This window comes from Solanum stenotomum, chromosome 3, assembly GCF_019186545.1.
Source record: "Solanum stenotomum isolate F172 chromosome 3, ASM1918654v1, whole genome shotgun sequence".
NCBI lineage: Eukaryota > Viridiplantae > Streptophyta > Magnoliopsida > Solanales > Solanaceae > Solanum > Solanum stenotomum.
Genome location: NC_064284.1, coordinates 61,686,855 through 61,712,803, shown reverse-complemented (window position 1 = coordinate 61,712,803; position 25,949 = coordinate 61,686,855). Strand labels below are relative to the sequence as shown.

General features: G+C 34.9%; 1 protein-coding gene across 2 annotated transcripts; it reads right to left on the bottom strand.

Annotated features, from left to right (window-relative positions):
• Positions 1 to 18,465: 18,465 nt before the first annotated feature.
• Positions 18,466 to 25,044, bottom strand: LOC125860241 (uncharacterized). Of its 2 annotated transcripts, XM_049540169.1 has the most exons (9): positions 24,946 to 25,044; positions 24,048 to 24,271; positions 23,023 to 23,959; positions 22,709 to 22,776; positions 22,565 to 22,632; positions 20,940 to 21,043; positions 19,292 to 19,364; positions 18,933 to 19,110; positions 18,469 to 18,826 (listed from the first exon to the last, which is right to left on the bottom strand). In XM_049540169.1, the coding sequence occupies exons 2-9, from the start codon at positions 24,247 to 24,249 to the stop codon at positions 18,741 to 18,743; spliced, it is 1,716 nt and encodes a 571-aa protein (XP_049396126.1). In that variant the 5' UTR covers positions 24,250 to 24,271; positions 24,946 to 25,044; the 3' UTR covers positions 18,469 to 18,740. The 2 variants fall into 2 exon arrangements, with proteins under 2 accessions (XP_049396127.1, XP_049396126.1); XM_049540170.1 differs by lacking the exon at positions 24,946 to 25,044 and having other exon boundaries at positions 18,466 to 18,826; positions 24,032 to 24,266.
• Positions 25,045 to 25,949: the final 905 nt, after the last annotated feature.

Below are 25,949 nucleotides of genomic sequence, written 5' to 3'. Positions count from 1 at the left end.
TGGAACTCAGCTGCAATTCTAAAGCTACTATGGGATATCAACAAGAAAAAGGACTGTCTTTGGGTTCAATGGATGCACAACTATTATATCAAGAAGGGTGATATTACCCAAGTCCAAATCCCTAAAACAACTTCCTAGGTGGTGAGAAAGGTATTGGAATCTAGAAAACAATTGATCACTCGACTACAAAGCCATGGAACAATACATCAACAACTTGGAAATGTCCAGCAGAGAAGGAAATTTTTAATCCATAAAATGTATGTCAACTTATTACATGTTTATCCCAAAGTGACTTGGAAACATCTTGTTCTGCATCCAAATATACATCCTAGATACAAGTTTATATTGTGGTTGGCTATACAGAAACGTTTGGCAACAGTTGAGAGATTGCAAAAGTTTGGTATTAATGCTCCCCCTGATTGTGCCTTTTGTGGGCAACACCTAGAAATATTCTTACATTTATTCTTTGAATGTGATGTGACTAGGAGGTTATGGAGGAGGTTGCTACAATGGATGGGGTATAACAGACAAATGCAAGACTGGGAAAATGAGGTGAAGTGGATGAGCCAAGTTGCTAGAAGATGAGGAGGTCAAGCTGAGATAACTAGTTGTCTGTTTGCAATGACTGTGCATAAGGTGTGGTAAGCTAGAAATTTTATTCCATTCCAACAAAAACTTTTCCTCTCTGAAGTGATCATTAAGGATATGGTGATACACATACATATAAGAGGAAGAAATAGTATAGCATGGAGGGAGTGTTTGGAGAGAGTAACACTATCCTAGTTGAATTTCATAAGATTCTTGTTTTTCTTGTATATGTTAGTGAATTAGCTGGTTGTATGTAGGAGCAGCTTGTCCAGGCTGCTGGAACTCAAATTGTGCATGTTTTTAGTTATAAATGAAAGCTCTAATAAAAAAAACTTGGATTTTAGCAAATTCGGTGGCGTTGGAAAGAGGACTTAAGGATCTCCGATTTGATACCTCATGGGCCACCTAACTTATTTTATGCTAAAATTTATGGTCATTTGAAGATGACCCCAAACTTAAAAGAACTTACAGATTACTTGAATGAATTTGTCTTCAATTCTTTTTGGAACTCGAGGTGCTACATCTTGCGACCTTGACACCTAAGAAAATTTAAATACCTCGATAAAATCTTACTCACAACTAAGGATAGTTCGAGTCTTAGCTCAAATTTTCTTGAGGTGTTAAAGTTCGTCCTCACGCCCTACATATAAATTCAGTTAGTAAAAGATTAATCTAGGGTTATACCCTTTGTTTCGAGAATCCCTGAGATGAGTTATATTATAGATTTCGAGGTTCTAAATTCTTGAATATGAGTTTTTATATATTATGCATTGAGATCTTTTAGTTGTTATTCATGTTTATATTCCCACATGAACCTCATTTACTGTGTTTTCGTCGAGAATGTTTTCATCAAATATTTTTTCTTAAATTGATTTTGAGAAGTTAAAAGTGGGTTCAAGAGTAAAGTTTAAAGTATAACTTTTTGGTAGAGTTTAAGGAAGCTAAATGATTCCCAAATGTATCATTTTTACATGGAGAAAAAAGAGCACTATTTTTTAGAAAAGTACAAGAGTTCTTCACAGTTTTTCAGACAAAGTACTTATTACAGAGCATTTACCTCTTAAAGAGGCCCTTATGAGAACTTATCTCAACCCAAAGGGAGTATTTTTTTACTTGAGCATTGAGTTATATTTTTTGGGAGTAGTATTGAGCACCAATACGGAAAAGAGTTCAGATAACTCACATTTCCCATAAACCACATAGCCAACGTGGGTTAGGATCATATTGACTTTAGGGTGATTCCTCATTGCCTTTGAGTATGGTTAACCTTCGGTTTTTTCTTACATCATTGGATATATTCATCATAAAGTTACATTTTTATTTTACCCTTCTCCCTGCATAGTAAGTTTTTTCATGGCTCTTTTAGGGTTGGGAAATTTGATACATGTTCTAAAATCGAATTGAATGATACAAGAAGGTACCTTTATTTTGTAGTTGGATAGCTCATGTATAATACACATGTCGAGGGCTTCATTTTATTTTGAAAAGAAAAAATAGCTTCATCTTTAATTGTTTCCATTCGTGCATATCACTTTATTTTATTTTTTTCAAATAAATATTGACATGGAGTGCTTCAAATATATTTTACGTCATATTGAGAAATCGGTACGTTGGAGTGCATATATTGAAAATCATAACACAATATTAAGAGAAAACAAATACTTAATAGATAAAATATTTTTAATAGAAATCATTCCAAAGTACATGTAGTACGTACCATTATTGAGATAAAATAACAAAATCAAAGGAAACTAAAGCACACATAATAATATGAATTCAAATCTTCATTTTGTTGCATAGGACTTTGATAAAAGATACTATCCGAAGATGATTCATTTATAAAACACTAGATTATTAGTTATCTGCATTTTCTAGTAGGGCCTGGAAATAATTAAAAATTTATTCACTATAGTAATTTAATTTCAAGTCAATATGGCTATGGAAAGTAATCCATTCTTTATATTGAATTTATGGTAGAAAATTTATGTTGAATTGATATTCGGAATCTGTGTTTTATGGTAACATAAATAAATCTGAATTTCAAATAAAAAAAGGTAAGTTATTGAATATACTAAATAAAGTTTATTGATTAATGATTAATCATTATGAATATAATTTAATGGACCTTTAATTATATACCAAAATATTTCATTTCTTTTATGTAACTAAGTCAAATTTTTCACTTGCTCAAACAAAAAATATATCTATCATTTATGAAAAGGAAAATGTGATTAATACACATTACTATAATATAGAAGAGACTAGGAAAGTAGGTCATGGTCAACATGCCTGCTTCCCCAGGGATATTTAGGGAAGTCGGTCATGGTCAACATGCCTACTTCCCCAGATATTTAGGGAAGTAGGTCATGGTCAACATGCCTACTTCCCCAGGGATATTTATGGTATTTTCAACTTTTTATGCTTAAAAAAATGGTACTTCAGAGCTTCTTAGGTGTACCTTCTTTTTGTTGGACATGAAAAATCATTTTTTTTAGGCATAATACATAAACATGATCCTTAACTTGGTTTCAACAAACAACTATGCCCTCCAATTTTGAGTGTGCACAAGTAGACACTTAAACTTGTATAAAATTGAACAAGTAGACATACGTGTCCTACATGACATAATATATGTAGGACGCCACGTAGGATACAAAATTTTCATCTAGGGTGCCATGTAGAACGAATGTGTCTATTTGTTCAATTTTATACAAATTCAAGCGTCTACTTATGAACACCCAAAGTTAAAGATCATAGTTGCCCATTAACATCAAGTTAAGGAGCATTATTATGTATTATGACTTTTTTTATCTACTTTTGTATGTATGTGGGCCAAGCATTTGTTCTTGGCTTTAATGCATGTGGATCCCATCATTACTTTGATATACCATTACCATTTCATTTTTCCTTGCCTTCTGGTCTAACTGAAAATTAAAACTCCAATAAGCTATAACTCAAGCATCAACCAATACAAAATATTAACAACCCACATAATTTGCATAAGTCACTCCAAATTAATTTATTCTTTTTGTAAATTTAAATTTTAAAAATCATTTTTCCCATTAATTGGAGTCTCACCCTTCTCTTAAGCCAGTGGATATGTTAGGAAATGATACACTTTCGTTACATGAAAGTAAATAAATTATAATTATGTTTAGCTCTTAATAATTATATATTGAGTATAATATTTGGTGGAAATCAATCAAAATTAAAATTAAAATTTATATATATATATATTTAAATTTTGTGGTCTTCAATTTAAAATATATCAAAATATTTTTTTATTTTGTAATCTTAAATATGATATATAAAAAAAATTAAATTTCAGAAGTTATTTCTTTTTAAAATGAAATAAAAAAATAAGTTCATATAAATCAAAACGGAGGGAGTCATATATTAAAAATGAAATATATATGTGGTATTATTAGAAAGACCTTTCAAATATATATATATATATATATTAAAAATTTCTTTTGTTTTCCTTATATTAATCTGTGCATATATGTGGAGTTTTGAAGATTTGAACATTTTAATATAGAAATATAATGATTTGAAAACTTTAGTACTTTCTTCGTTTTAATTTTTAATTTGTTTTATATTTGAAAATTACATAAAAAGGAAGCTTAAAATCACAATGTAACAATTTGAGATATTTTTAAAAAAACATAGTTAAAAACCATAATGAAATTTGGTTGACTCCCTTATTTTATATCAAATAGTGTTTGAAAATAACAAATGACAACTCAAAATATGTGAGGTCAATTCTTTAGTGTTAAGGTCAATTCTTTAGTGTGAGAATAAATTTGAAGATGAATTAAGGTCTCAAGAAACCCCTAGCACAAAGTTCAATTGAAAGCTTCCTTATCGATTAAGTTTTCGATAAGATTATACTTAGGTCAACTTCAAACAATCATATCTCTCAGAATATAATGAATTAGATGGCTAATAACCTATCAAATTAAAGGGCTTTGAGTCCTCTTTCTAAAGATACCAAATTTGCCTTCTTTAGAGTTTGGAGTAAAAAGTTATGACTATTTTACCAGAAACTATCGCAGTAGAGTTTCCTGAGTCAGTTCCTATGAAACCTTTCTATAGGCCATCAAAATTCTGATGACCCATACTAGATGTCAGATTTTGGTGTCCAAATCCTACGGATTCATTCTATGGGTCATAGGAACTTCTACGCGTCGTAGATTGGACCCGTAAAATGAGATTCTGATCCGTTAAATTCAATATAAATTCCATTGATGGGATCTACGGTCTGTAGATCAAACCAAGAGCCGTAGGTGGACCCATAGAAGGTTTTCGCCAATTTTTAAGAGGGGTAGTTTATTTTTTTTCCCACCCCTTCTAAGCCTAAACCACGACATTTTTACACCTAGTTAAGGTTTTAAACAGTGTCAATCAGTCATTTTACTTTCATTAATGCTTCCAAGTTTTAGAGCAAGGATCCAAGAGGAGAAAGTTAGGGTTCTGAGCATTCTTCAAGTTTTCACCGATTTCGCCAAGAACTTTGTTCTCCAAGTATGTAAGGTTGTCATAGTGATTGTCACGACCCAGGGGTACCCCCTGGATGAAACACGGCGTACTTGACCCCGAAGGGGTCTCATACAAGCCCTTAGCATACATAAACATAAGAAAATAGAAATGATGTGGAATTTAAAATTTTACAATCGAAGTCTTTTTTTATAAAGTCAAAAAAAATTTAGACATTATCACATAACCATCTACTACAATAGAATGTCAATAGGGTCACAACCCTTTGCAATAAAAAAGTCTCAAAAGTAGTGTAACGACCCTAAAAATGAATAAGTGAAACGAGAGCCTAACTTGTGTGTGTTTGAGTTTGGAGTGAGGTTTGAGGTGGTTTGATGTTGTCCCAAGCCATGGTTGAGGGGTTTAGAGGTTAAACGTCAAGGTACGACTCCCCATGGACCACCCTAGGGGTCCTTGAGGAGGACCCTAAGCCTAACCCCTAAGACCTCTTGAAACCAAAATGTTACCAAGAAATTGGTGACCTGCGGAAGGGGGCCACGCCCCGTAGGTCCATCCACGCCCCGTGGATGGCCTCCGTAGGTCATGGCCCCCAAATTCAAGCCATATCCCAGATGATGGAGGGACAGTACGGTCCGTGACCCCATCCACTGACCGTGGATGGGGGTTTCGTGAACCATGCCTGCAATCTGGTTTTTTTCTCGGCCATTATGGGGGTGAATTGGTAAATTCACCCTAAGTCCTAATAAGTCTTTGAACGGTTATTTTAAGTATATTAGGATATTTTAAGAGTATTAAAACTTAATTAGACCTCATTATTTCAAAACCCTTCCCTCCCAAAAAGTCCTCTCTAGAAACTCCATTGGAGATCAAGGTCAAGTTCAAGCTAGGGTTAGGGATTTTAAGGTGATTCATCTTCAATTTTCGTGGGGAATCAATAGAAAGGTATGGTAGTCTTGATCATTGTTTAATTTTCCATTCAAGGAGCCAATTCAAAGGTGGTTTCAAAGTATGAAAATCTAGGTTTTTACTCAATCTCATGGGTTCTTTCATCAAATGTTTTCAAATGGTTTCTAATGTTAAATTATGATTGTATTGGTTTTTAATTAATGATTTATGATGGAACTACTCTATGAACTCATGAATTCTCTCAATTTCTAAATTGTACCTTATGAAGTGGGTTGTTGATCATGAATGAATGTTTATGGATTATGTCTAGATTGATTTATATTTTTGAATTGTATCATTATACATGACTTAATTGAATTAAAGTGTGGGTGTGTTGGTGACTCTTGATCATGGCCTTGGAAGGTTAAGTTGTTCTAATTACATGTTGGATTAGAATTGTGCTAGAGATGATTGATCCACTTGAAAGGTAGAGGTGTTTAATTACTATGTATATTGTGGTATTGAATGGATGGATATATTCCTTGTACCATATATATGGAGGTTATTGTATAATTATGATGTGAAGCATGTGTGTGATCTAAATTAATGAAGTTCAATGATAATGCTAATGATGATGAAGTACTATTTGAAAGGTTATTCTCTATTGTACTTCAATGAATGTTAATGACTTGTTGTGAAAGGACTTTCTCACATTAATGGGGTTCTTAGGTGAAAGGTTATTCTTATCTTTGAATCTATGAGCTTTCCAGTGAATGTTGGGTTGGGATGAATGCTCATCCGGGAGTTGAGGTGGGGTATCTAGTAGCAATCCTTATCCTATAATGAACTAAAGTAATGAATGTAATGTACTCCATGGGGAATAATGCTAAGCACTGAAAGGATATGGCTTGAGATGGGTGCTCATCCGGGAGTTGAGGCAGGGTACTTAGTAGCAACCTCTTGAGATGGATGCTCATCTGTGAGTTGAGGCGGGGTATCTAGTAGCAATCTCCCTATCCCTTAAACTATGTGCCCATATAGGTATAGCTAGTGGATCCAATTAAGGCTACACAAACGATGGTCCTACCTTAGGCAAGTAGGAATCCCTTTATCTGGTGTGGGTGACACCGGGATTCCATGTCAAGCTCACATGGTCCATGTCGGTTAAGGCTTACCCCCACAATAATGTTAATGAACTATGGCTTCTTAAGGGTGTACTACTTAGTGTGGGTGGTGGTATGAGACGACATCTATGCATTGCACAAGTAGGCATTTGAGGGAGGTTATGGTGTGTTCCTTATAATGTTAATGAAATGAATGGGATCTTATGATGACATTTATGAGAATGTTAATCTAATGTCTAATGAATGAAGGTGCTCTTAATGTAATGAAGCTAATGAAGAATGTTGACTCTTAAATGCTTATATGCTTAAATGTAAAGATGCATGTTATACTTGGATTGTATTATGAGCTACTTCCTTGTCATGACTTATTGTATATGAATGTGCCTTTTTTATGGTGACTTTAAAGAAGTACTTAGTGTGAGTAGTAGTATGGGATGCTACTCATACATTGCACAAGTATGACTTAGAGTTGTCTTGGATGTTGGTCTTAATGTGATGATGTGATTTATGTAATGTTTATGTCTCTTATATGTTTTATTATGTGAAGATGGAAAGGTTGAATGGTAAATTCACTTTTGGTGACCTTAAGGTGGTACTTTGGTGTGGATGGTGGTATGGTACGTTATCCATACATTGCACAAAGTATAGATTGAGGGTTACTTGAGGTAAAGGCTTAAAGTGAAAGGTAAAGGTTCATATGTGGATTATGTTCTAATGTGAACATGTGACTTGCATGTTGGTTGTGACTTATATTATGCCTTTTTTATCAATGTTCATGAAGATATACTTAAATGGCACATATCATGACTTTCAAACAAAGATGTCCTTAGTACTTTATGTGCTAACCCATATTTTCTTTACTCTTATGAAGTGTAGGGATTGACACTCAATTTGATTCTTCCTAGTCAAGCTAGGAATAGAGTTCTCCAAGACATTTTGAGTATGTCCTCATAGATCGAGGACATGGACTTTTAATGTTTCTAGTTCTTTCATATTTTAAGACTATTATTAAGACTTCGATTGTAAAGGGGCAGTGACTCTATCATGTTTAAAGTTTTGTCTAAGATGGCCATGTGAGACTTTAGTATTCCACTGCTTTATAAATAAATGTCTTTAGATTATATGGTTTTTGAATAAAAAGTTTTACTTTCTTACTATTTCTATTACCTATGCGATGAATGAATGTTATGAGTCTTATATAAGACCCCTTCGGGGTCGAGTACACTGTGTCGCTTCCGGGGTATAGTCTCGGATCATGACAAGTAGAATATAAGAAAGTAACTAGAAGTGAATGACATCTTGTCCTCGAACCATGAGGACTCACCATAAGTCTTGGAGATAAGCAATACAAGCCCTAGTCAAGAAAGGAATTACACTTCACACGCCGGAACCTACACTTTGTAAAAATATAGAAGAAATAGGGGTTAGCACAAATATGTACTAAGTATGGAAGCCATGCAATAAAAATCCTTAAAACATGCTAAAAAGGACAATTTAGTTGAAAAACATGCATTTGCCAAGTTTGAGAATCACCATGCACTTTCAATGTAGAAGACAAGTCATAGCATATTCATCATATAAATCCTCATAACATAGTAGAGCCATTACCTTAGTAACCATGAGGTATACTTGTGCAATGTATGGCTGGCATCCCATAATACCAACCATACTAAGTACCCCTTTAAGGCCACCTTAGTCAAATATATCATCTATAGACCTCATCATAATCAATAATCATAGACAAGGAGAATAGTCATGTACATTAACTTGAACATAAGGAAAGTCATTCCTAGAAACAATCCATTCAACATACATGCAAACATTTTCATAGCATTAGAAAGCACCCCATAACCCCTTGCAAAGTCTACTTATGCAATGTAAAAGTGAAGTCCCATACCTTCACTCCTACTAAGTAAAGATCATTAAGAAGTTGTGAGTATAGTCCATTTCATATTCATAATCTCGTCGTGTAGGGAGAATAGCCATAACCGACATAGACCACGTGAGCTACATGGAATCCGGTGTTGTGTAACCCCACACCAAAAGAAAGTGTCCTACTTTCCTAAGGTAGAACTAAATATATTAGCTTTTAGGTGGATTCACTAGCTAAAGACCTATGTGGGCACATAGTTACGGGATATGGAGATTGCTTTTAGAAACCCGACCTATTGTATTGGTGGAGGAGCTTCCATCTCATGAGAATAATTTAGATGACCCAACCTATTGAATTGACAGGAGAGCCTCTACCTCACTTTTCATATCCACTCGGTGCTAAGCATTATTTCACAAATTATACATAATTAGTCTTGAATTGCATTTACATGTGTGAAGGAGAATCTTACCCTTCATTCAACACAACTCATAAAATAGCTCATAGATTTAATTAGGTGAGATGGACTTTCAACCTTAGAATCATCACTCACATGTGAGTAACCCTTTCACATTATGTTCTTAGTGTTTCATTAGAATATCCTTTCAATCAACACAACATTATCATCATCCTAGACAATTCATGCATGGTCATGTGTAAGGGTAAGGGGAGAATGATCTTTCAACAATACCACAATTTATACAATAGTCGTAGGATCTTCACTTTCTAAGTGAATCATAAGTTCATACACAATTTTCATGAACATGTACAAATCCTCATAATTTACCCTTCAAGGGTCATGAATCATGTCTCACAATCACACCTGGAAATACTACAATAGGCATGAATAACAACTTACTTTCAATGACTAACATACCATAGCCACAATTCATAGTATTCATCTTGCATCAATACACCCATCACAATTCATGATATTGGGTCATGGGGAAATTCATGGGTTCATGGGGAACTTTATCATAAAATCACCAATAAACAACAATTCAATCATAATAATAGTCAATTAACTCATTGAAATCGTTTTTAGGAGGAACCCATGACATAGATTGAAAACCCTATGTTTTGAAAAATATACTAACTTGAGATTGAAAGTTTTAGGGCTTCGTGGAAGAAAGCTTTCCATGAATCAAGACCGTTATACCTTGATTGAAGATTTCCACACGAATTGGAGTTGAGAAGATGAGTTCTTGAGCCCTAGCCTTCAAGTTCTTAGTCTTCTTCAATGGAAGATTTCTAGTAAGAGAAATATTGTGAGGGAGAGGATTTTGGAAATTATTTGGGTGTTTGAATATATATGACTTATTTTGGGTAAATTTGGACTTAAAACAACTTATATAGTACCCCTAAAATACTCAAAACGACTCCATTTTAATTGGACTAAGATAGGAAATGACTTAACTAACCCTTATTAATTGATCACGCCTAGGTGTCACGAGCCATGGTAAGGACCACGACCCGTGGTCCTGCCTGTGAAGGTTGTGGCAGTGGTTAGGGTTTTAGTGCACAAGCTATTTGCCCAAGTCATCTTCACGGAGGGCTACACGAGTCGTGGTCAAGACCACGAGCTGTGGTTCCTTCCGTGAAGTTGAGGCAGTAGCTAGGCTACTTTGTGCCACAAGCCACTTGCCTAAATCATCTTCACAAAGGGCTTCACGAGCCGTGGTCCCTTCTGTGAAGTTGAGGCAGTGGCTTGGACTTTTCGTAGCCAATTTTCCATAGCCAATGAGGCTTTATGAGCTGTGGTATGGACCACGGTCCATGGTTCCACTCATGAAGGTGGGGCAGTGTGCTCCAAGCTAAGGGTAGCCTTGGCCTTTGGCTTAGGCTTGGTCTCTTTGCCTTGGCACTTGCCCCTTGGCCTTGACTTTTATAACCCTCATTCAAGACGTTCACCCTCACGTTCAGGCTCTAGTTTAACCTAACATTTTCTGATAGTGTTACAGTGATGGACTAAGTTTGTCCTCGCACCCTATATCTACTTTCTATCAGTAAAGAATAATCTAGGGTTACATTCTTAATTTTGATAATTTATTATATGAGTTTTGTTGTTGAATTATGAATTCTATTCTTGATTTTTGAGTTGTTATATCTTGCATTGAGATTCTTGAGTTGATTGTTCATGTCTATTTTTCTACATGATTCCTATTATTGTGTTACTATCGAGTTAGCATTGAGAATTCTTTTAACGAAACTTTTTGTCTTAAATTGATTTTTGAGAAAGTAAAGACGAGTTTTAAGTAGAGTTTAAAGAGTGATTTGAGCAAGAGTATAAGGGAACTAAGTATTCCCAAATTATCACTGTTTACATTGAGAAAAGAGAAATTTTGATTTCTAATCAAGTTAATGAGTTCAGAGATATTTTAGAGTAGTACCTCTTTTAAGAAGATATTTTGAGCAATTACCTCACATTGAGAAAGAGTATGTTTTATACATTTGAGCATGCATATATATTTATTGAGAGTAGTATTGAGCACCGATATGGGAATGAGTTCAGACAACTCACATTCCTCATAAATCATGTTGCCAACATAGGTAAAGGATCGTACTTTTTAGACAACTCCTTATTGCTTTCGAGTAGAGCTTTAGTGGTTCCAATTAGTTGAGATGTTCTATATCCCGACAAGATATAGGAAAATTCTGACAGTGAGAGCGAGACGTTATATCATCACGTTACTCATAGTGATGGTTGTCGGTTAGATAATCTCCCAAATAGAGTTAAAAGTGAATTTTTATCATATCACTTAATATGATGAGTTCAAAGATGAGTAAGTATTTGTGAAAGTTTAAATGTTTTCACTCATTTATTTCTTTACATCCAATTGAGTATATATTTATATTTATTGCAATCCTTTCATTCAGTTATTTCGGTCCAACTACATTACATACTCGTACATTCAATATACTAATGTCATTCGACCTGTATTTTTTCATGATGCATATTTATGTGTTCAGGATCATCAACAGGCGCTCCATTGATATCATTTGCACTTCTTGCTAGCTTTGGTGAGCCTTCCTTGCATTCTGGAAGACTCCACTTTTATCTTTTAGTTTGTTGATTTGAGGTATCGTGAGTCTTGTTCCAACATCCGTCTAAAACAGTAGAGACTTCATAGATAGTTAGTTTTGAGTATGTTTTTAGTATTCCTTTGTTAAACTGTATTTCAACTATTATTGCTTTGGGAGTACATTGGGACAGTTAGGTACTTTGAGATTAAAATGTTTAATTTTAGGCAAATGTACTTATTACCCCCTAAACTTGAAGCTTTTTATTCTGTATACACCTAAACTAAATTCCATTTTAATTACCCCCTCGAACTTGTTTATTCCTCCGTCTCGTACACCTTTATTGTCTGATCACTCCAATCGTATCTACACGCGCACGACACTTAGATAAATATTAGCCACCTGGATAAATATTAGCCACCTAGATAATTAAATGTCAAACCTTCTCAAATTAAAACTTTCGGACTAAGCTTCTCACTAAGCTCTAACAAATGTGTAGGGTAAGAAGTGTAATCGACGGACGACGACAGATTTCAAAACTTTTGGCTCTCTAAGAAATGCAATCGACGGAGTAAAGGGTAGATTTCGCGGAACTCTTTCTGGATTTGGGTCAGTTGCAGTTCTTAAACGTGAAGGCTTGCTCGATTTCGTGAAGCGTTTGGTCGATTGGTCGATTTTCTTTCGATCTTGTCTGAAATTGTTACCAAGTAAGTGATCATCCACTCTTATGATATGTTATTGTTTTTTTCCTTTATTACTTTTTCATTTATATTTTGTCATATTTTTTGTTTAAGGTTTCGCCGTAATTTGACTAGGGTTTCACCATGTTTCCGATTGAATTTCCAATTAGGGGTTTGATAGTTTTCAACTTGAATTTTCACTTAATGAATGTATTATTATGAAGTTGTTCAGCTTATGCATGCATGAGTATTAGGGTTTCTGGTAATTAGTTCAAAAAATTATGGCTTTTTAGTAAAATTAAGATTCTAGGGTTTTTATTTCAATATTCTATTTTGGTATTGTTAAATGGTGGGGTATTTTGTAATTTCCTTATGTATATTTGTATGATGTTGAGTAATATGGCTACTAAGTACCAATTATGTTTTTTGTACTGTTTATTATAATTTCCTTGTATAATTGTATGCTTATGAGTTAAATTTGGTTTTGTTGCTTCTGTTTTGGTGTTGTTGTCTATGTTTTGGTGTTGTTGCCTCTATTTTGGTGTTATTGTATATGTTTTGTTGTTGTTGCCTCTGTTTTGTTGTTGTTGCCTTGTATATTGATTGTTATTGTGGTTATAGGTTGACACTATGGCTACTAAGTACCTTAATTTAAGGTTCAAATTTAGGGGTATCTTGGTGAGTGAGGTATGTCCAGTATATGTTGGGGGTAAGACTGAATATGTAGAGAATGTGGATGAAGATCATTTGTCAATTCTTGAACTTGCAGATTATGCTAAGTCTTTTGGGATTAGTAAATTAGGAAAAACTTATGCTAAGTCTCTAGGGGGTGATCTGGTGGAATTGAAAAATGACATGGACATTTGTAACATTGCGTTATTTATGCATGATGGGGACACAATAGATATTTATATGTGTGATGACACTATTCTGGAGGATATGGGTCCAGTGAAGGTCAAATTAGTCAATCTTTAAGTCAAGTGGTTGAGTTTTTTAATGCACGTAGGAAATTTGATGGTTCTTTAACTGCACAACAAAAAAACCAGATCTAGGGTTAGGTTTCTCTTATTCCTTTGCATCTAGTGAAAGAGTTGAGCATGATGGGGTTGTAAGGGTCCAACAAGAAACTAATGATGACTATTCTTCAATAGATTGGACTGATAATGAAGAAGAAGGTGAACCTATTGTCCAACAAGGAACTGAACCTTATATTCAAGAAGAAGTTGAACCAAGTGCCCAAGAAAATGCAGTGGAAGACATAGACAGTGATTCTATTTGTTCTGACCCGTCTATTGACTATGGAAGTGATGTGCATGAGGAGTTGAGGATTGTTAAGGAAGATGTGAGAAAGTTTAAAGAAAGTAGGAGGAGAAAGAAGAAGGAAAAAACAAAAGGTTTTTTAGGTGAAGTTGGACTTGATGAAGGGTATGAGGATATTGCAAAAGGCAAAAAAAAATTCAAGGGTAAGCTAACAGAGGATGAGTCATACTATCACAGTTCTGATTATGATAGTTTTCAAAGTGATGAAGAAGAACATGTTTCTGATGATGAACTTAAAGGAGGGAGTTTAAGGGGGAAGAAAGAAGAGTAATACAGTGATATATGATTCTACTTGTAATGTTGTAATATGGCGGTGTGGTTTGGTATTTGAAAGTGTAAAGGAATTTAGAGAGGCAGTTACAAAATATGCTATAAAAAAGGAGTTGAGTTAGACAAGTATGTGAATGAGAGTACTAGAGTAAGAGTCAAGTATAAAAGTGGTTGTCCATGGTTGTTGTATGCAAGCAAGGAAGGGAGGAGTGAGACCTTCACTATCAAGACATACAACCCAAGGCACAAATGTACCAGGACCACCAATAATATTTTGTGTAATTCAAAAAATTTTGTGTAAGTATCTGAAAGATAGGATTATTTCTCAATCTAGTATAAAAGGGTGGGAAATACAAGATTTGGTGAGGAAAGAGTTGAATGTTCATGTAGGCAAGGTAGTTTGTTTAAAAACAAGAAAAATTATTTTTAAAAAAATTATGGGGGATCATGTGGCAGAATTTAACAGAATCCTAGACTGCAAGGATGTGTTACTCCAAACAAATTTCGGTAGCACTTGTGTTGTGAAGATTAAAGATTCAGAATCAGAAAATGAGATGAAATAGTTTCACTCTTTTTATATATGTTTTGATGCTATGAAAAAGGGTTTTCAACAAGGATGTAGAAGATGTATAGGGCTGGATGGGTGTTTTCTAAAAGGAATTTGTAAGGGTCAACTTTTGGTAGTTGTTGCTAAGGATGCAAACAACCAAATGTATCCAATAGCATGGGCAGTAATTGGTAGTGAAAGCAAGTTGACATGGAAATGGTTCATGACCATTCTGCAAGATGATCTTAATCTAAGAAATGGTTCCCAGCTCACTATCATTAGTGATATGCAAAAGGTAACTGAGTTTCTTTTTATGTTTATCTTTAATTTAATTTGATCAAAATTTAACTATCTTTATTATTCTGCTTTGCAACTTCAGGGACTAATAGATGTTGTAGATGAACTATTTTCATAATGCGAGTACAGAATGTGTGCTAGACACATATTAGCAAATTGGTCACAAAACTTCAGAGGCATAGAGAAAAGGAAGAAATTTTGGGCTTGTGCTAGATCAACATTTGAAGCACAATTTAAGTACAATATAAATGCCCTATCCAAGCTGGAAAAAGGTATAGTTGAAGCCTTTATCAAATACAATAAGGAGAAATGGTGCAAAGCTTTTTTCCAAACTTTTTCAAAATGTGATAGTATAGATAGCAACATGGCAGAGAGTTTCAATGCTTGGATCTTGGGACGTAGGAACAAGACTATTATAACTATGTTGGAAGAAATTAGAGTTAAGGTGATGAGTAGGGTGAGTAAGTCAAGAGCATTTGCTGAAACATGGACAGATGAAATATCTCCAATGGCAATGATGGTATTAAATACCAATGTAGCAAGATCAATGCAGTGCAACATTGAATGGAATGGTGATGATGGATTTGAAGTGTTAGAAGAGGTATACAAGCATAATGTGAACTTGGGTCAACAGAAATGTGGTTGCAGATCTTGGAAATTAAAAGGTATCCCATGTGCACATGGGATAGCAGCAATGAACCACTTGAACATGGATACATCACAAGCAATTTCAAGCTGGTAAAGAAAAGAGACATATCTGAAGACATATTCTCATTTCATTCAACCAGTCCCAAACATAAAAATATGGCCTGAAAGCAGAAACCCAATGGTTAAATCACCTGAGGCAAGGCAAATGCCTGGTAGGCCACCAAAGAACAGAAGAAGAGAAATTGGTGAAATGAGAAAAACTGGGAAGTTGTCAAGAATGGGGACAGTAATGATATGTTCAATATGCAAAGGAGCAAATCATAACAAGAGAAATTGTCTAAAAAATCCTAAACCTAAGTCTATGCCAACACCCACTCAAGAGGTACATTCACATTAATTTGCTTTTATAAATTAAATTAGGTTACTTATTAATTTAGTCTCTTGTTGTATTCTTTTTCTACTCACATTAGTCCACCACTGGAAAAAAGAGGGGTAGAGGTCAATATGAAAGAGCAAGCAGCAGCAAGACTGGTACAAGAAGAGGTGCAGGAAGTGGTAGAGGCCAAAAATGGTTGGACAAGGTGTATTTGTTGCTGATATTGGATATACATGTATTAATGTAAGTGTCTTACAAAACTGTCAAAATTATATTTTTAAATGTGAGACCCAAAATAACTATGTTGTTAATATTGCAGCAAGGATTGTCTAGCAGTAGGAGGGTTAATATTGGTGTGGTGAATTCTGCGCATGTGACAGGTGATATTGGTTTTAAACCTACCAAGGGACTGAAGTGGAAAGACAAACAGGCCATGACTCAAAGAGAACTTCAAGTCCAAAATGTCATGCGTCCAAAATGTCATGCGTCGTATTGGTTGAAACAATAAAACACTATGATGTTTGTGTTTGATGATCAAGAAAGCACTAGTTATGTTAGGCTACCTTTATGTTATTATTTCGTGTTTTGTTATCATATTACCAATTACATGTAACTGTAGTTTTATGAAAAAAGAACAAGTCAATTGAACATACACAAAGATATATATATATATATATATATATATATATATATATATATAGCTTTAATGAGCATAAACATACAATACTAAAACACCAAACCAAACTAATCCACAAAATGAAAACCCTAGAACCAAAAGACCTTGCGTTAATAACAATTGCATTCACAAAAAAAAATTCAACGACACATTAAATAAAAGAACAATATCACATTACATATCAAACTAATGCCCAAAATCAGTTTCAACATCCTTCTACACTTCAGCAGTTTTTCTTGTTTGTTGGTCTTCTTCAACAGACCCAAAATCACAGTATTCGCCTGGCTAGGAAATTCTGGATCATACCAATCGAAAAACTTACAAGGATTTCGAAATGAGGACTACATTTCATAAAATCAAAGTTAAAAAAATTACATAATACGAACTTGGCAAATAAAAAGCAAAAAAATATGAAACAATACATACCCCATAGTGTCTACAACCGAGAAATCTACGTCCGAGATTGTCATTTGTCCATGAATTTTTCAGAATTGGAGGAGTCCCACATAAGCAAACAAGTCTCCTATTATAATTCATAAATTTAGCAATAGCAATTAAAACAAAAAAGAGAGAAAAATTCTGAAATTTGAAATGGGAGAAAATTTGAAAAGGGAGAAGGGATTAGGGAGAATAAATAGTTAGAGAATAGAGAGAAAAATCTTTAAAATATGCCAAATATTAAAGAAAAATAGAGATTTTACGTTTTTTACCGTTGTAGCTTTATGATGTGACAAAATATCACTTCCTCACGCGCCTAGTAGAGTGTGTTTGTCAATTTCTACGTTAGGTGGACAATAAAGGTGTACTCGACGGAGGAATAAACAAGTTTGGGGGTAATTAAAACGGAATTTAGTTTAGGTGTACACCGAATAAAAAGTTTCAAGTTCAGGGGGGTAATGAGTATTTTTGCCTTAATTTTATTTTAAAGCTTAATTCTTCTTGAGCTAGTCTTCCGCTAAGTAGTCAGCCAAGTCAAGGGTTCGCTTGAGGATCATCAATTGTTTTCGAGTGTCAGCCACGTCCATGGTGTAGACTCGGGGCATGACAAATTACTAACCCTTTCTAGAAGCGATAACAAACTATATTCTACAAGTATAATTATGTCGTAAAATAAATCACGCCAACATAACAATTAAATCAAGTATTTTTTTTAGAAGTACCACTCACATCACTGGTAATATTACAATGTGCCTTGGATGTATCAAGTTAAATACATGTCAGCAATTCCATGCCAAATATATAAGAGTGCAATGCAAATGAAATGTAATGCACTGGTTAAAATTTGGTACACATCCACTTTTTCTATCAGATAGTCGGGTCTCATGGAGGACTCACAATATCTATACATAAGCATAAATGATCTCCACATGCTTGTGCGGATTATTTTAACGTACTATCATGAAATCAATCAATTGTCAGCACGAATGATTTCTACGTGTCTAACTCGTAAACATAAAGCAATCACAACACGGATGATTGTAAGCAATCACATAGCAAGTTTTTGCCTTACAAATTGTTGCTATCTGTATAAAGGAATCAGACCAAGTGTAATACATTTGAGGGCAAGGTGTTAGAATTAGGACTTGTTACAAAGTACAAACAACCAAAAGAAAAGAAAAGAAAACAAACAACACACAACAAATTTTAGCTCAAAACGCAAACACCCATTTCCAATACTCAACAGCACAAGTAGTAGAATCAACAACCCGTTTATATCAAATTCGAGCATTAACTCAAAATTCAACCCACGAATAAAGAAGAAAGGCGGAAACATTTTCAACATCTTATACAACAAAAAGATAACAATGGATGGTTAGGTACTAAAGGCAATACAACATGTTGGGATTATGTACGACATAAGTCTTTCTATGTAAATGACTGAAGAGAAGTGGAGGCAGTTGTTCCATTGAAATATAAAAAGCTAAAGGAAACTTCAACAAGTCACATGTCGGAGACGGACCACAGATATGCTTCTTTTTCTGTTGCTTGTTTCTCATTCGTCCTCTTGAACAACTCCTTCTCATATCCTATTAGACAAGAATCATCATTGACGTTACCAATATTGACCAAAGAGGAAAATATACGAAGCTTAAATTAGCGATCTATCTAGAGATAATAAAGGTCCTATAATACCTGTGCTCCGGTCAACCCCATCCCAGTGTCGCCCTGGCCTTATCCCATAACGATTAGGTGCTGCATCCAAGCCTCTTTTTATCCAGCTGTGAGAAGGGATATCCTGAGGGATTATAAAACCAGAGTCCTTCATTTTCTCATTAGCCCCAAAGTCCGGCAGAATTGGATCCAGCTTTTTCTGCAACATCCAAGAATGTAAATCATATTTAGAGAGACAGAGAGGATTCGAACATTAAAGAAGAACCACGGACTGTCATCGTGAAAATACACAGAAATCTAGTAATTGGTAATCATCCACCCCAAAACAGATAGAATAGAATAGATGCGCTCAAAAGAAAGTGGTAGGGTAAAACAATCACCTTAACCAAATGTGCCATTGGGTCACCCCATCGAACTCTTTCCTTCAGCATTGTGTCGAGTTCTGGATCATCTCTGCGAGGCAAAATTAGAACACATAAATATACCACGTCAACCAACCACTTCAACTAGTAGAAACATTCTAGAAAGTAATGATTTTAAATAAGATAACATATAGGCATTGCAAGTTTAGTCACATAATAAGAAATGAAATTGAGGTGAGGTTAGGCGATTTTGGAAGTGCCTAAAATGTAAATAATTCAAATATCTAGGCTAATACTAACATAAATTAACTATGCTCAATCTTACAATAGAATGACATGATAGATGAAGAAGTACTATATAGAATTAACATATGTGGCTGAAGTATAAAGTGCAACCAGGTGTTGTGTGAAAGGAGGATATACTCATAAGAAGAAAGTACGTGAGCAGCAATGGTGAATGCGAGTGAACGTTTGGGCCTCTAAAACCCAACATATTCACAAGATGAGTGTCATAAAAATGTGGATGACAAGATGGATGATTAAACAAGTCTAGAAATAATCTCATCTCGTAGAGGCATGCCTAGCACAACCGGAGGATTATACGAGAGAAGGTCATGTGATATGGTCTGATCATTTTTTATGTAGAGACCTCCAAATTCATGGGTCGGATAGTGTGACAATATGAAACTATGACAATATGATTATTATAGGTGTTCAAAGGAGATGGTCACATGAAAGGAGCAAGTCTCATAGACCTACAATCTTTTGGATGTCATGCCAAATTAGAGAAGAACAGAACAGTAGAGACAAAGCATCCATGTAACTAGTTGGAATTGAGGTTTAATTGTTCATAAAGGGTAGACTTGCATCAAGTCTAGTTTCTATTAGGAGCCCATTCATTTTTTATACTAATGAGTGTGTCTATGAAAGGATATGCATGAGATCTTTAAGTATCTCAATTTTAGGCGACTCCTCATTTGTCTTAAAAGTTAAAACACATTATTGAGTACAGAAATGAAATGAACCCAAATGGAATAAAATAAATAAAGAGAATACCCGTAACCGATCCCTATTACTTTTGGAATTGAGGCGTAGCATTGTGCACACAAAAAACTAAGTTGACAGATCTATTCAAGAAGAGGTGGTTTCTCAAATATATCACGCACTACAGTGTTTCAACAAGTGTATGCAATGTTGCCAAGATTGAGTAAATTGAAAGGGGAATGTAATAGTGCCTCTGCCAACTCTATAGAACTTAATAAGATGCTTCCTAATGGTGGCCTAGTTTTAGAACTCGGGATTTATGTAAAAAAAACCTCACAAAATGTGAAAATCATGCAAGTAAACTCATCTCAGCCAGCAAGAAAATTTTGAAGTCTTATAAATATGTAACAACCAACGGGCAAGGCTACTAAAAGCATATAGGATGCCCAATCTTTAAAATATAAATACAGGTTCAATAGTCCATCTTCTAGCACTATGCAGTTACATGTTAGTAAAATCCAGAAAGAAGTTTCAAGAATTAATGAATATACGTAGAAAGACATACTTCTAATGCAGAAAGTGGGCAAGAGAGTACACACATCATCTCAAGTTCAGACCTTCTAAACGCATTGGTCCATCTTTAAAAAAACAACCACAAGAAATATTCTAGTAATGTAAAAACCTGCTCCGTGCAAACGGCTTGTCCTTCTCACTTTCCAGTTCCTGAAGCCTAACCTCCATCTCACGCTTTTGAGCCAAGCCCTTTCCCCATTCCAGTTTTATTTCCTGATACAAGGATAAAAACAAAAGAAATTCACAAAAGATTAACAAACAGCACTTGACTGTGTATATATGCACTTCAGAAAACACAGTCTGTTCTAAGCACATATAAGGAGGAGGAGAGCTAAGGCAACTGATGGTCATGGAAAAGACCAAGTGATGTAGCACTGAAAGAGAGACTTGGAGTAGAAAGAAGGGAAAATTGGAGAAGAATACAAAAAATTTGAAAGAAACCAATTCATAAAGTGCTACGCGTCAAGTCAAGTGTCTCGAAACGAATTACAAATGGTCGACTTATAGAGTAGGAAAAGTGAAAGGCAAATTTAAAAGATCAGTTGTGAGACCAATAATCTATCTATATATTATTTTAAAAGAACAAATGTCAAAACACAACATTGAGCGACAAAAATATCTCCAAAATATTGAAAGACTTTGTAGTCTTTCAAAATAACCCATCCATGCAAGGGACTAAAACTTGCTATTGAGAAAATTGGTACTATCAGGATTTTGAAATCAACTAAAATTTAATATTTTTGGATACTTTTTCGTGGAAGGACTCCAAATTTAAATAGGATCAGATTGATTGTTATAGGATTCTCTATTTAGATAGGACTGCAGTACATTCTTTAAAATAAAGTTTTATGCTTTGTATGGCCCATATGTTGTGCGGCTACGAGGGAGCAAAGAGATCCTTGTAATGCAAATATCAGGTAAGAACTTTAGCAAGTAATGAACATTAGTACATAAATTCTACTCAAGAACAGGTTCTACCAAAAGAAATATTACACTAAACTTTCTTAGATACAGACATTAACTTCAGTGTTAGACAAGCCAAGAAGGACAAGATAGTCAATGGCTTTCTGGCCAGAAGTGAATCTGATTCGACGGGGCATGTGATCTGAAATCTCAACTACTACCAAATCCCTAGCTTTCAACTGACGTTTCTTTGAAGAAATACTACTGAAATAACATTCATCTGTCCCCTTACATATCAAATTGATTATTTTTAGAGAATAAGTAGACATTCCGCGCAAGTGGAAAACATAATCGGAAAGGAGTATGCTAAACAGAGTACTTTTTGATTTGAAGAGAGCCATTCATTCACATATAACTTAAGAATTTGCCAGCACTTGTCAACAGCATAAAATATGAGGAAGCGCTATTGGTGCAAATTACAGAAAGGTTGTGCATAGACGAATCTGGGAGAAGTTACACAGGAGATGGAAGAGACAATGAGGAAATTAAAAGAAGTGGTGATGAAGAACTACCACTACTACTACCCCACACTAACTAGCAAATGGAATACCCCTATATTTTTAAGTCCCTAGAATATCTGCATTAAAAGAGTCTATTGTTGATTGTAGTCGATATTATTGGCTTGAATAAGATGTAGAAATTGGAAGAAATATTTCCCCTGAATACTGGAAAGCTTGCACATCTAAAGTAAGAAAAGTAATGCTGAAGAAAGACTAGCTCCAAGGTTGACAACTTATTCATGTAAATAAAAATATATATTGGATAAAGTACCTTTGGCTTCTCCTTCTCTTCCTTCTTCTTCTTGGACTTCAAGAACTCCTCCTTTGACATCCGTTGTCCTGCAGCGATACAGTGTGAGACCAAATGAAAGACCTTATTTAGTAACTATAAGAATAATTTACATAGTTCATGCACCTGTAATTTTATCCCGATATACCGGTTCAGCACCACGGCCACTAACCAAAGGATCCATTTCCTGAAACCTAAAATACAAATTATTGTTACTTCATCAATTAGAATTAGCTAGAGCAAGGATCAAGCATTAGTGGTATCTGGTGATGGTCATTTTCACGAAAGCTTTGATTTTTTAGCATAAAACTTTCCTCCCCAGAAAACAAGATTTCCCAGTTTCTTCGCACATTACTTTACTTGCCCTGTACTTCCAAACTGACCCTGAATAATGGCAAAAAAGAAAAGAAGATAAGGCACATGAAGTAGTATAGAATTACCTCATCCAGTCTTCCTTCTTTGTCCTATCAATTTCTTCTTTGATAACTTTGCCACTAACCAAACCAGTCTTTGGTCCCTGCTTCGTAGTGGATGAATCTGGACGTGCCTCCAGTGCATTTTGAGCTTTCTTTTTCCTCAAGGGTGAGAGATCTGTAGCTTGATCAGCTCTCGAATCACCTTGAGCATGGGAACCTCGTCGAGGAGGAGAAACATCAGAGATATCCGAAACACTTTGGCCGTACTTTTGCCTCCGTCTTGGTGGTGACAAATCAGCAGAAGGCCTGGCTTTGGGTTCTGGTGAAGGGGTATCATTTCGAGTTCTACGTCTCCTTGGTGGTGAGATATCTGTATCTCTACTTCTCAAGGACTTCATATCAGATTCAGGTGTATCATTCCGAGCCCTTTGTCTACGTGGTGGTGAAATATCAGCATCTCTAGTGCTCAAAGGCTTCATTTCAAGTTCAGGTGTATCATTCCGAACCCTCCGCTTACGTGGTGGTGACAAATCAGCATCTTTTGCACTTGAAGGCTTCAACTGGGGTTCAGGTGAAGGTGTACGAATCCTAGTCCTCTGTGTATCATTCCTGGCACTACGTTTGCGAGGTGGCGACAGATCAGCCTCTTGAGTTCTTGGTTGCTTGCGCCCACTTTCTGGAGAGGGTGTATCATTTCGAGCCCTAGGTTTACGTGGTGGTGATAAATCAGCTGCAGGACTTGATGGATTAAGTTGAGGTTCTGGTGAGGGACTATCATTTCGACCAGGCCTTTTCTGTGTCGGGCACAAATCAGAAATTTGGTCATTAGAAGTACTTGAAACAGATACCCAACCACTTCCATCTTCTGAAACAGAACCAAATGGACGTCTAGCTCTAATCTGTTCCAATCTCTTCATACGCTTAACTTCAATATCTTCATTTACCTGAGGCAGCTCTTCATCTGTAAAAGAACACAGTTAAGAGACACAGATATACCAACACCAAAGGATACAAAAAATCAACAAAAACAAACCTTTGAAATACATTACCAGCTGACTCATCCTCTTCATCTTCAATTTTTACAGGCTTTTGCCAAACAGGATCTTCGTCAACGACGACAACACCTTTGACATCATTAGGTTTAACCTTCTTCTTTTTCTTCTGTTTCTTCTTTCCTTCTTCATTGGTGTTACTTTCATATTTTTTTAGGTACTCCTTCAGGGAGGTAGAGGTTGAAGATGGAGCCACCATTATGCTCAAAAGTCAAAACTTCCTGCATCAAGAATCAAAACCAGGCCTTTCACTAAACTAAATCCATAAATCTAATTACACAGCACTTACCTGACAGACAACACAAGGATTATCTCCTTGCTTAATTTTCATACATAAGAAACTCCAACTGTATTTTCATTTTTTATGGAGTAACTATTAAAATAGACTTTCGCTAGCATTTCGCCATAAATTTTGAATATTTATCTTCAAATATCTGTCTAGCCATGAAATTTGATCACATAAGGAAAATCTGACTCATACCAGTTTTTAGGTTTTTGAGACTTCCACTTACAAAACTTCAAATTTAATCCTAATTTAAATGCTTATCCTAACACAAGTTTAAATTCCAAAAATCACAACTAGTACAAAAGCTCAAATTTTCAAGTTTCAACTTCAAAAATCAATGGTCAAACGGTAGCTTCCTCTTAAGATTTATCTTTCAACAAAGTTTGAATTTACTCAACCCTAAAGCCATAAGTGCCTCAAAATTACAAATCCCTGTAGCTCCGAAAGAACCAAAAATCCCTAAATTCGAAAAGCTAAGCTCAAATACGAATACGAAGATGTCAAATCACAGAGCAAAGAAATAAATTCGATTAAACGAAGAAACACAACTCGAGATCAAGCCAAAAGCACATGGAGACAGTAAACCCAAAAGATGAAGGAGATACATACATAAAAAAGAGACGATCAGACCTAATGAAGGCGATGTAAGATGTTAATGGCGTTTCAAGTACCGTATTGAGCCGTAGCAGAATGAACGCCTGCGCTTGCAAGAATCAAAAGAATCAGTGTGGGATTTGGTTATTGATTCCATTTTATCAAATTTCGATTTAATTATATTTTTTTATGAAATTTTTTTTAAAAAAATATTCTTAATTTATTAGAAACGGAAAGGTCATATTTATAGGGTGTTATATTTCCTATATAATCTTTTTTTCAAAAAAATATAAATGGTAAATATAACATTTTTTGTATTAAAAATAGTTTAATAATATCATTTTTTTTCATCCTTTAATCTAAAAATATTCAATTTTTAAAGCGAAGTTAAAAGACGTAAACCATTTTCACCTAAAAGTATAATTCCAAAATCCATACATAATTGACATTAGAACCAAAAGTCAAATCCAATTCAAAGTTGGATTCAAGACTTACGTGTATAACAAATTCATAGGACTTTTGAACGTGAATCAAAATTCAGTTCTTAATTGAATTTCTCATTTACAATTATTAATAATTATCTTTACATGATTTTTATACACTAAAAATAGGACCAGCAACAATATAGCTAGTAAAATCTCACAATATTGAGTCTTGATAAGATATATATATATATATGGAGGTAATGAAGTTGTTTATGAAAGAGCTCGACTCAAGTGTTCAAAGTAATTATAGAAAGGGAAAATGACAATGAAGAAAAATATGATATCTAATGGCAAAGTAGTGTTGAAGTATTTTGCAAAGAATTGTAACACCAACAAGAAGGTGGTACCACCTAAATAAAGCTGCACCTTTGCAAGGAACCAGAGGCGACCCACCCTTGAGGTTGTGGGTTCACGTGCACCCGTTCACTTCGAAATTTTTTTTGTGTATATACATGTATATTCTGAAATAAGGAATATATAACTAAATGTGCACCCTAGCTAAGACATAAAATTGAGTTGGTGTAGTGGTTAAAC

Bases quoted from the DNA above. Each gene is read 5' to 3' on its own strand.
- LOC125860241 (XM_049540169.1), bottom strand. From the start codon at position 24,249: ATGGTGGCTCCATCTTCAACCTCTACCTCCCTGAAGGAGTACCTAAAA. The intron at 22,777-23,022 runs GTAATTCTATAC...TTTGTATTTTAG, and splicing joins AAGAAGGAAGACTGGATGAG to GTTTCAGGAAATGGATCCTT. The intron at 19,111-19,291 runs GTGATTGTTTTA...TGGATGTTGCAG, and splicing joins CAATGGCACATTTGGTTAAG to AAAAAGCTGGATCCAATTCT.